This window comes from Girardinichthys multiradiatus, chromosome 13 (genome assembly GCF_021462225.1).
Source record: "Girardinichthys multiradiatus isolate DD_20200921_A chromosome 13, DD_fGirMul_XY1, whole genome shotgun sequence".
Classification (NCBI taxonomy): domain Eukaryota; kingdom Metazoa; phylum Chordata; class Actinopteri; order Cyprinodontiformes; family Goodeidae; genus Girardinichthys; species Girardinichthys multiradiatus.
Window position 1 is genome coordinate 40,490,158 of NC_061806.1, and position 10,937 is coordinate 40,501,094.

The window sequence follows — 10,937 nt, forward strand, 5'->3', positions numbered from 1 at the left end:
GAAGAATTAAGGCATTCTGAAGGCAAAATGTCCTTCTAATATCTACTAAAGTATCTGGTGAGAGGACAAAAGGCTGAATTTTGACATTTAAATTCAACCAGTGATGGCCTTGATGTCTGTTAAAGGTGAAATACTCTGATCGGCTCAAATGACAGATTTAGGTTCAACTAAGTGGCTTTAAGCATATTTACTTAATACTGCCCATCTGCGGTCATCTTGCAAAACATCCATACGCAGATGTTGCATACAATGCCATGAGGGTTCCCTTAAAATACCCAGAGGGAGGTTTTTAACCATCTACGGTGAAGCAAACATTATCAATAGAGCACTCAGAGTTGTTCCTGATACTGATCAACATTGACGGTACACTGGCTAAAATTTCTGTATACAAATGGACTGCTTTTTATTATTTAAATGTCGTTTTTTTATTGTATTTTTGTGCACGTGTTGAATATTATAGTTTGGTTGATGGAGGTGTGATGTAGCACCAACAAGGCTGAAGAACCAGTGCAGGACCAGATATAAACACTACATGACCCAAAACCTGATTGACTTCCAGCATCCCATGAAAAAATAGCAGAGAGCAACTGATTTTATTTTCAGTTTGAATTCATTTTTTTTTAACAAGTTCACATTATATCAAAACAAATCTTTAAAAAGGACAACAGAAAAACAAACTGTACAGACACAAACTGAGGAACAGGTGAGGTAAGCGTCGGACGGAGATTCTTCGGGAATATCAGGACATTTTCTGAAACACAAACACCAAGTAGATACCTGCCCAGAACACAGGAGGGCAATAGTCATTGTTCTGCTCAGACATCACCTTCATAAAGTACGTTTCAACATTTCTTGACCAGAAATGAATACATTTATGCAATTCAACTTACTGGTTGCATCCCACTCAGATTTGCTCAGGGTTCCCTGTTCAGACAGAAAACAGTGTTAGACCAAGCAGGGCAGTGAACCACACTGGAGCTTAGAGGTGAAGCCCACTCACCACAGGTGGTCTAACTCCAGGTCTACCACAACGCTCTTTAGCATGAGAGTACTCCTCTGTGCTGTCTGTGGCCAGTTGACCTCCATCCTCGCAGGGAAAAGGCTGAAAACACATCAGCACACGATGGAAACACGACTTGATGCAGACATTCGTGTGGATTCATTACTGTGTAATTACAGGGTGAAGTCAGATACAACCGTCAGAGTGTTTCGACACCATTTCCATTTAAAAACGCTAACTTTATCACAGTCAGTAATCTAGATTAGAACAGTTTTGATGACATTTTTGATATGAGAGAACAGATTTTTACCTGGAAATGGAACAACAGCTGTATGTTCCACAAATTATAAAACCACTTAAGGCTGAAGCTGGCCTCTATAACTATAGCGTAAGTTTACAGCTTTTTCCTAGCATTCGGAGTCATAAAGTTTAACAGTTAAGACTCGTCTAATCCAGATTTAATGATTGTTCACTCAATAGAAAACTTTTATTACTTTAGTCTGTTGTATAAAGGTCATAAAACAGCTGTTTCAGTACTTCTGACATCCCATCTGGACCCACTTAACGAATCCAATTCAAAACCCCAGATTTCAAGTAGTCCAGGAATCAAAACCAAAAAATGGAAAAAATGAAATAAATCATATTTAATTTTTAAATGAGCGTGCACGTATCTAGAAACAAAACTACAGATGGCTTTACTGAAGCTCTGACAAGGCAAATAAAGATAAATGAAGTTACTGAAATGCACAGCTCTGGCAGAAAGCTAGGTAGTATTTATAGGCCGCAGTTTAAGGTCAAAATCCTTCATTTTTGTTTTATCCGTTAAACGTTTGGTGACATTTTAACTTAAAATTGTATTTTTTCAAGCATTTATTTGCAGAAAATGACAAATGCTCAAAATAAGCATTCTGTTTTCAAATCTCAAGTAACATAGAAAACAAATTTAATTTATTTTTAATCAACACAATAATAACGGTTTTAGAGTTCAGAAAAATAATATCTGGTAGAATAACTGATTTTCAACTAGTTTTCATGTGATTCATGCTTTCTTGATTTCCACCAGTCTTTTTCAATTCTCTGGGGTTCGGGGGGGATCCACTAGTACAGGGTTCTGCAACCTGCGGCTCCGGAGCCACTAGTGGCTCTTTGGACCTGCCACAATGGCTCTTAATAACTTGGTCTTAAATGATAAAGAACCAACTGATGGTTTTAACAACAAATGCAGATTTCAGCACTTTTTCCATTTCATAATTGCATTTTCACAAGACAACACAAAAAGTACCAGTAATATAATTAAATATTTTTTTGTTATTAGGTTGGAAACTGTGTTTGTTTTTTTTAAACTTAATTTTCCTCAAATATCAACATCCCATAGAATAAAATGTATCCATCCTCTGTTTGTGATGTTTTATGTTTTTCTATATTTGGAGATGCAAAAAAACGGAAATAAAACGGTGGTTCTTTAAAAATGACACATTTCTTATAGTAGATATTTATCACAAATGATACATTTTTCAAGAGGTCACATAACATTTGTGGCTCTAAATGAGTTTTAAGGACAAAAATGCATGGAAGTAAAATAGTCTCATTAGAATCAGACATTTTTTAGACAGGTGAATTTCTGCAGATGAATTGTTTCAGGTGAATTTCCGAAAGGTGAATTTTTTCAGGTGAATTCTTGCAGGTGAATTTTAAGTACAAAAAAAATTCACATACATAATTGCACAGGATAAAAATTCAGTGTTATAAATTCAATGTCTAAAAAATGTCTGATTCTATTGAGACTATTTTACTTCCATAAAAATGGCTCTTTGGGTTGTAAAGGTTGCAGACCCCTGCCCTCATCAGTAGCTCATTAAAAAATAAGGTGTTGCCATACAGGCAGAGACGCAGAATAAATCTGTAGTGGTCTCCTTTTTCCACTGTTGCAAATAAATGTAAAAAGCACTTTTTAATAAAGCATATTTTATTATTTTGGAGGATGTAATAAAGAGAAAAAGTCAAAATTTTTGTTTGTTTCTTTTCTCAATAAAACAACTGCTTAGCTTTTTGTAGCTTGTTCCAACACACAATATAGTTCTAACAAACCGTACATTTACCTAAAAGCACAGATATTTTAACCCAGGTATCTAACGTGGGGAGAGACAGATGGAAGACCATCAGAATTAGCTCGACACACAAACAATTAGAAAACAAAGCAGGTGTCAATGAAAGTTAACATTTCTTTAGTGACTTCAGCCTCAGCCTGTCTTGGACATTATGCCATTTTCTGAGATTCAGTGTCTGACCGTTTTAAAGACCGTATGATATTCTATGGGCATAAAAACCGACCCTGTCTAAAACCTCTGCTTCCTAACATCTGCATACAGAATAAAAAGGTGAGCACTGTGTGCTTGAAGTTCACAGCATGAGCAGGAACTGTTTTTGTTTCTATAAAATGCCTGAATGCTGATACTAGACCTCAGTGAAATTGTTCACCTGCTGTAGAATAAGAAACCCCACCGTCTTGGTAAATCATCCTCGTCTGATTGGTTTCTAAATTATCCTTGACACAGGTTGTCCTCTGGCTCTAGTATTTGTGACTGATAGAAGATTCACAGTTTTACCTCCAGAGCCATCATCTTCATCATGAGGCTGCGATGTTGTTCCTTTTTCATCTTTTCCTCAAAGAACTCAGAGAACCTCTGCTTCAGGACCAGACGCATGTTGTACCGCTTTGCCATGCTGAAACAAAACAGCCTCCGTTTTACAGCAGTTAGTGAGATCTAAAGCCCCTTTTCCATCAGTGCTTACTTGATTCAACTCAACTCAGTTTTTAGGGTTCTCCATTAGGTACTGGTACCAGCTCCTTTTTTAGTATTTAAACAACCGGGGTTCCAATCCAGCCCAGCTGAAAACGCAACGTCAGAACACAGCCTGTCACTGTTTGGGGCTTCACTGGTTGAGTCAAGAGAGCGACTCTGTTACAAGAATCAAACTCGCCATCATTAAAAACACCTGAGCGTATTCTGAGGAAATGGCAACACTGACAGCAACACCGTGGTCCAACAACGAGGTGCAGACCTTTCGGTGGCTGATGAGAGAATCCAGGGCGGCTAGAGATCCTCCATTGTTGCATTGTGCCACATACAAATCACATCACGACCCCACCCACATTAAGGTGGTACTCAATTGTTATCAACCCAAACCATAGTCGAGTAGAATCGAGTCGGGTTGAGCAGAGATGTGTTGCACTAATGGAAAAAGGCCTTAAAGGGTCTTTAAGGATTTAGTTCTTAATTGTCCGCTAAACACAAAGTTCTAAAATAACTTTTATTTATCTGATGAGGTTATTTTAATAATTAAATCTTACTGTTCAAACAGAGGAAAGTAGACAAGAAACTCGGGGACATCAACCACGCCCTCAAGGTTGAAGTGATACTGACACCCAAACAGAGGATAGGAACCTTTGGATTGAAAGGAAACCTTAAAAATCTCGTTACCAAAACACAGGGAGTCCGACGCCTCCAGACGTTTACTGAACCAAAAAAAAAGAAAGAGAAATAATTCAGACATTGTTCTGTCCACTATTAATGCAAAAATACATTTTTCACAGCCTCAGCAGGTGTTACATTTACACAAGCTCGTAGGCATCCGGCGTCGTTCCAATGAAGAAGCCTCCAGGTTTGAGTCGCTCGCAGGCGTTTCTCAGCATCATGTCCGCCTTCTGCTCGCTCTCAAACGAGTAATGATACACAAACTGAGAGCTGCAGATGTCAAACATCAGCTCGGGGTCATCCAGCTTCTCTGACAGAACCTCCTGCACCAATGGGTCAGAGAGGGGGAAACCACTTTTATTACTACGTCTATTAATATTTTCAGCTGACCACATGTGGTGAAACACAGATGAAATTCTACCTTTGAACAATCTGCGGCGATAAACTGAGCGCTGAAGATTTTCTCCTTAGCATGACTTTTCCTTTTCATGTCTTCGTATCGAGACTGGCACTGTTCCACGGACACTTCTGCTATATCTGATACAAAAAACAAACGCATAAGGTGAAAATGCACAGATGTTTCAAGCTGTCAACTGTTAGACAATTAAAGGATTTGCACTCGAATGAGTCAGAAACATTAGTGTTTGATTTAAAATATGTAATTTACTATTTTAACCTTGTTTTCCACCACAAACCTGCCACAGATGACAGATGAATATTGGTCTCTATGGTTAATTTTGACACCTTTACTGAGATACTTGTGTTGATGAATGTATTTTTTTTTCCATTTTAAATAAATCAAATTAAAAATAAACATTTTGGGTCTATAAAGCTCCATGCAATGCTTTCTCTGCAGCTCTGAAACTACATGTGTTTATAGCACCATCCACAGTTATTGGCAACCCTGGTAAACATTTGCAAAAATCCTTAAAATATATTTATTTTTATTGCTATAGCATAATTTCATAAATTCATTCATCTATACTGCTTATTCCATAGAGTTTCACAGGGGAGCTGCTGCCTATCTCCAGCAATCTACGGGCGAGAGGCAGGGTACACCCTGGACAGGTCGCCAATCCATCGCAGGGCAACACAGACACACACAGGACAAGCAACCCCACACACACTCATTCACACCTAAGGGCAAATTAGAGAGACCAGTTTACCTAACAGTCATGTTTTCGGACCGTAGGAGGAACCCAGAGTACCCGGTGAGAACCCGTGCATGCACGGGGGAGGACATACAAACTCCAAGCAGAAAGACCCCCGGACGGGAGTTGAACCCAGGACCTTCTTGCTGCAAGGCAACAGTGCTACCAACTGCCCACTGTGCAGTAATTTCATACAATTTCAAGAAAATCCAACTAAACTAAATTTGTTTAGCAAAGGAAAAAAGGCATGTCAGATTTTTTTTTTTTTTGCTAAGATTATTTGCAGCTTTTGTGTTAATATTTTGTACAACCCCGTTTGAACTAATGGGACGGCACTTACTCTTCTACATTTCACAAGGTTACATAGAGGGATGGACCTCTCCAGATCTTCCAGATGCCTGACACCTTTCTTATGCTCTCCTCTGTCCACAGATGTATGATAGGATTTAGGTCCTGAGGACTGACGTGGCCATGGAAGAAGGTTGAGTTGGTGTCTAGTGAAGCATTCCTGTGTTTTCTACCCCCTATGTTTTAGATCATTATCCTCCTGAAAGATCCAGTGCTGACCCATTTTAAGCACTCTACCCGGGTTTCCAGGGCGTTTGGAAAAGAGACAGGCCCACAGCATCACAGGTTAAGGTTGTATACTGGTTTACGTCCCAGTAGAGATCAGTAAACTAACCGTTGTTTTCCTTTGTGACGGTGGGACAGAAAAAGGTTTTCCTGGCAGGCTTCCTAAATAACCTTTTGGCATATGGACAGCGTGAAATACTTGCCGTGGACATCTGGTCACCCCAGATGTCCCACTCTGAGGTGGTTTTCTCACGGTGACCTTTGGAGATGTTTTACCTCACTAACCATCCTGATCACTGTGTGTAGAGGCAGGAGAAGCTTGGGTCCTTGTCCAGTTGTTTCTCAGGGTTCTGGTTTTAATTATTGTTGTAACTGTAGATATGAGCACACTTACATAAGAGGCTTGAATGCCATGTTCTCTAGTCTTTCGCATTGTGAAGAGAAATGGGGTTCAGCGTATTTATACCCTTAGTGGAACAGGAAGTCATGAAGTACTCTAAAGTTACTACACACCAATTACCTCAAAAAGATATAAATTAAAAACTGCTTCCATGATATTTAATTTATAAGAACTGAAAAGGATGGCAGAGATGCCAAGAAACATGTAACAAAATAATTCTTTTATTGAGGTAGGATGCTTTCTCAGCTGAATAAAGAGTTTTTAAATTAAAGGTATTTTTCCTAAGCTTTGCTGTATGAGATTATGTTACTGCCGTGTTACACAGCTTTATTTAACGGCAGCAAAAAGTGTGGTGGACCCTGCACGATTAGAGGAGACACCACCACTGGGAAAATGAGGAAGTTTGTCTGAGAGTGACTGAGAGTGAGTCTGGGATTAGTGATTACCTGCACAGACGAGGTGACTGATGCCTCCTCTTCTCCACTTCAACAAGTCTCCTCCTTTACCACAGCCAAGGTCCAACACATACACAGGCCTGCTCCCTGTACCTCGTGCCTGTTCCAGGATCTCACCTGTTAGTGGAAAGAAGAAAAAGATCTTACTGTCTGTCTGACCTTGTCCTCTGAGTTCAGGTGACCTCTTTACTAAATCAGCAAGAGAAGCAGGTCATTTCCAGACAGATTTTATTGAGCACTGTTTCATACTGGAGAAAGATTACTGTACGATTAACAAAATGGCATTGATTGGTGATCAGTTACCAATCAGAACGCTCTTCAGCCAGTTGTTAAAGTTCCTCATGTAGAAGATCCTGCTTTGACTTCGAGCCGCCAGTCCGACTTCCTGCAGAGTGTTGTAGTGACTCGCAACATTCTTGCTGTGATCAGCCACCTGGAGGATCAATAACAGGTCAATAAGCATGCTGAAGTCACAGTAGACGGTGACCAGATAAAGACAATGAGCCTACCAGCTTCTTAGTGGGAGAAGTCTCCTCCTCATCCTCCCTTTCTTCATGCCTTCTCTTCATCCCTGACTTCAGTCCCAGCTCTCTTCCTCCTCCTCCTCCTCCTGGTGTTGCTCCCTCCTCTCCATTCGTTCCTCCTTGTTTTTCTTCAACCTTCTCCATTGTTTCTGTCAGGAATAAATGGAGAAGGGTGAAGAACATGTTTTAAAACACAAGTGTCAAACTCCAGTCCTTGAGGACCAGTTTCCCACAATGTTTAGACGTGTCTCCGCGTCAACACACTGGAACCAGACAATTAGGTCATTAGCCGGGCTCAGTAGAACCTGATGGCATGCTGAAGAGGCGATTCAGCCATTTGATTCAGGTGTTTTGTACCAGAGGCACATGGAAAACTTGAAGGACACCGGCCCTCGAGGACTGGAGTTTGCTCCCCTGTTTTAAGACATTTAAATTCAATTGAGCCCAGGTGGAACATGTCAGAAAGACAACAGTAAAGAAGATAAATGTGTTGAACACAGCCATCTGTAAACTTAGAAAAAATGATTAACAAAGATCAACTGAAAGCAAAACCTCTATTTTATCGACATATGATAAGCTAGACAATAGCAAGAGAATGACAGGAGAATTCAGAAAAATGTTACTTTGGCCAAAGAATTAGGCTTGACAAATATAGATTATTTAAGGTTATCAGTAATTAGTCAGTCAGTCATTTTCTACCGCTTATTCCATAGTGGGTCGCGGGGAAGCTGGTGCCTATCTCCAACAGTCTACGGGCGAGAGGCAGGGTTCACCCTGGACAGGTCGCCAGTCCATCGCAGGGCAACACACACACAACCAAGCACACACTCATTCATACACCTAAGGGTAATTTAGAGTGACCATCCTAGTAACTAGGTGTATTAAGCAACATAAATTATGTGAAACAGCAAACTGAAATAAATACAAGAAAACAATCTATACAAAGACACCAAAAACAAATATAAAAAGGTTCATGTGGTCATACCTCAAATAAAAAACCTTTTCAGCACTAACACTACAAAACTGACACAATGGTGGCTCTTCACCTTTTAATGAATAAACATGAGAAAGACTTATAAGGACCAATAAGGCATATTGTATGAACTAGTTCATATATTTTATGAAAAACATAGTCCCTTATTAACAATGGTATTAAATTCATGTGGGTTTTCCCACATTTATCTCTACTTATTTTTGTCACTTAAAAATGTTTGACAAATACACTGATTTGGGATCTGAGGCAGTTCCTAACATGGGAATCTCCATGCAGCACAGTCGGCTACCTCATTAAACTTAATGCCAACTTAGACAGAGATACCAGAAATATCATTTAAACAGTGATTTTTTATCTTCAAGGTTCCAGTTTGTCTAAACCATTGACAATCATGGGATTATCAGTCTTTCAGAAAGAAATGTACCCCATATTTTAAATTTTCCCCTGAACAGCACTGATAACCACTCAGTTGAGGCCAGTTTGGGAGATATCCAGTCTTGTTTACACTTAACACTCACATGCATTATTAATTTCAAGATGATCATATAAAATACATCAAAGATGGCATGTCATCATTCACTGCGTTTCAATAGTGGTGTGGTTTTATTTGACTTATTGTGTGTTATTTATTGTTTTATATGGTTCTGATTTATGTGACTGCTGTCTTGGGAAGGTCACTGATGTAAGTGAGGTTTTTAACCCAAATGGGACTTCCTGGCTACATAAAGGTATAACAATTTTGATTTAATTGTTGAATATTTTGTGATTAACCAACATTTTTTTTTTTTTATCTTCATGACTTCCCAATTACCTACTATATGTCAAATAAGGGCACTGGGCATGAACAGGAAATATTCATTCAACTGGTCGAATATAATATAGACATGCAAAGTGTGGAAGCATGCCACTTAAAATGAAAAAGCTTCCCAAATATTACAACCAAGCAATCTGTTGCAACTGTGATATTGCAGACATTAATACTGCGATTCGATATATTGTGCAGCTCTAGTCCTGTAGATGTGATCATGGGCAGATGCACCATATGACTCTGTGGTTATAGTTTTGGTATACATGCAATAATATTGCTGTTCACCTTCCAAATGAGAGACGACCCAAAGAGAAAGTCTGCTGCAAACAAAATCTGATAGGATGCAAGTCAGATCGGTTCCCATACCAAGACCTTATAATAAGGGAATATGACAACAGTTTTGACTGTGTCTGACTTCCCAATAGCAGCAGGATTAAATAACAAGTAATGGTCGAAACGAGTCTGACGGTTATTTTTGGTTTTACCTGTTTTAGCGTGTTTAGGTAAAAGACAGTTTACCTCAGATAAACCAGGAGAATACAATGTGTTAAAAAAAAAAACACTACTTTCATCCGCTAACATTAGCTAGTCAGATAGCAAGCTAAGACCGTAAATGTTAGAAAAGTATCGGTTTATTATGCTGAAAGTAAACCTCAACCAGGCGGAAACAACGTCTAATACCTGTCTGATACCAGTTAATATCCGACAGACATATAAACTCCAGGTTTAGTTCACAAATTTACGTTAAACGTTGTAAAGAGATCTCATCTACTCACAGTAATCTGTAGAAACGACACATGCGCAGTGAGCAGCTTCCGGTTTTTGAGCTATCTTCTTCGTCTTTTCTGTAATGATGGCTTGCAAACAACTTATAGGTTTATACCGCCTCTCAGTGGTACATACTTTACAGTTCTACAATTTCTGTGCCACATTCTCTCTCTCTCTCTCTATATATATATATATATATATACGTGTGTGTGTGTGTGTGTGTGTGTGTGTGTGTGTGTGTGTTTGTGTTCCTGTCTTGGCATCACAGTGAGAACCATTTTCCCAATTTCACCATCAAATTGAGGACCGATTGTACCAAAGTGAGGACATTTTGCTGGTCCTCACGACCTATTTTGCTAACGGTTAGGTTTAGGACTAAGGTGTGAATTGAGTTTAGGTTAAGGTTAGGGTTAAGCATGCACTGGTAATGGTTAGGTTTAGGGTTATTGTCAGGGTTAGGGCATAGAAAGGGTTGAAAATGACTGAAAATCAATGGAAGCCAATGGGAGTCAACACATGGTCCTCACTACATATAGCAAAACAAGAGTGTGTGTGTGTGCGTGCGTGCGTGTGTGTGTGTGTGCGTGTGCGTGTGTGTGTATGGCTTTATGACATTCTTGCCAGCAGCAGTAACACATCTTAAAAAAAGTCAACAATCCCCAGCGTGAAACAGAAACACCTTCAAATGGTAAAAGCCCTGAACTTATTCTAGCCATACTGAAAGCACTTTACACTAGAGCCACATTAACCCAATCGCTCTCACAAACACAAACAAAATTTAAAACTGG

General features: G+C 39.3%; 1 protein-coding gene across 1 annotated transcript; it reads right to left on the minus strand.

The window, feature by feature from the left end:
• Nucleotides 1-574: 574 nt before the first annotated feature.
• rnmt (RNA (guanine-7-) methyltransferase) lies at nucleotides 575-10,257 on the minus strand. The gene is made up of 11 exons (XM_047382963.1): nucleotides 10,158-10,257; nucleotides 7,565-7,728; nucleotides 7,359-7,488; nucleotides 7,047-7,172; nucleotides 4,898-5,013; nucleotides 4,618-4,799; nucleotides 4,353-4,517; nucleotides 3,607-3,724; nucleotides 1,001-1,102; nucleotides 891-924; nucleotides 575-777 (listed from the first exon to the last, which is right to left on the minus strand). Exons 2-11 carry the CDS (start codon nucleotides 7,721-7,723, stop codon nucleotides 740-742), a joined length of 1,170 nt encoding a protein of 389 aa, XP_047238919.1. The 5' UTR covers nucleotides 7,724-7,728; nucleotides 10,158-10,257; the 3' UTR covers nucleotides 575-739.
• Between the last annotated feature and the right edge of the window lie 680 nt (nucleotides 10,258-10,937).

Excerpts from the sequence above, each read along its gene's own strand:
- rnmt (XM_047382963.1), bottom strand. The coding sequence starts at position 7,723 with ATGGAGAAGGTTGAAGAAAAACAAGGAGGAACGAATGGAGAGGAGGGA. Across the intron at positions 5,014-7,046 it reads CAGTCACCTCGTCTGTGCAG|ATATAGCAGAAGTGTCCGTG; the intron begins GTAATCACTAAT and ends TTTTTGTATCAG. Across the intron at positions 925-1,000 it reads CTGGAGTTAGACCACCTGTG|GGAACCCTGAGCAAATCTGA; the intron begins GTGAGTGGGCTT and ends CTGTCTGAACAG.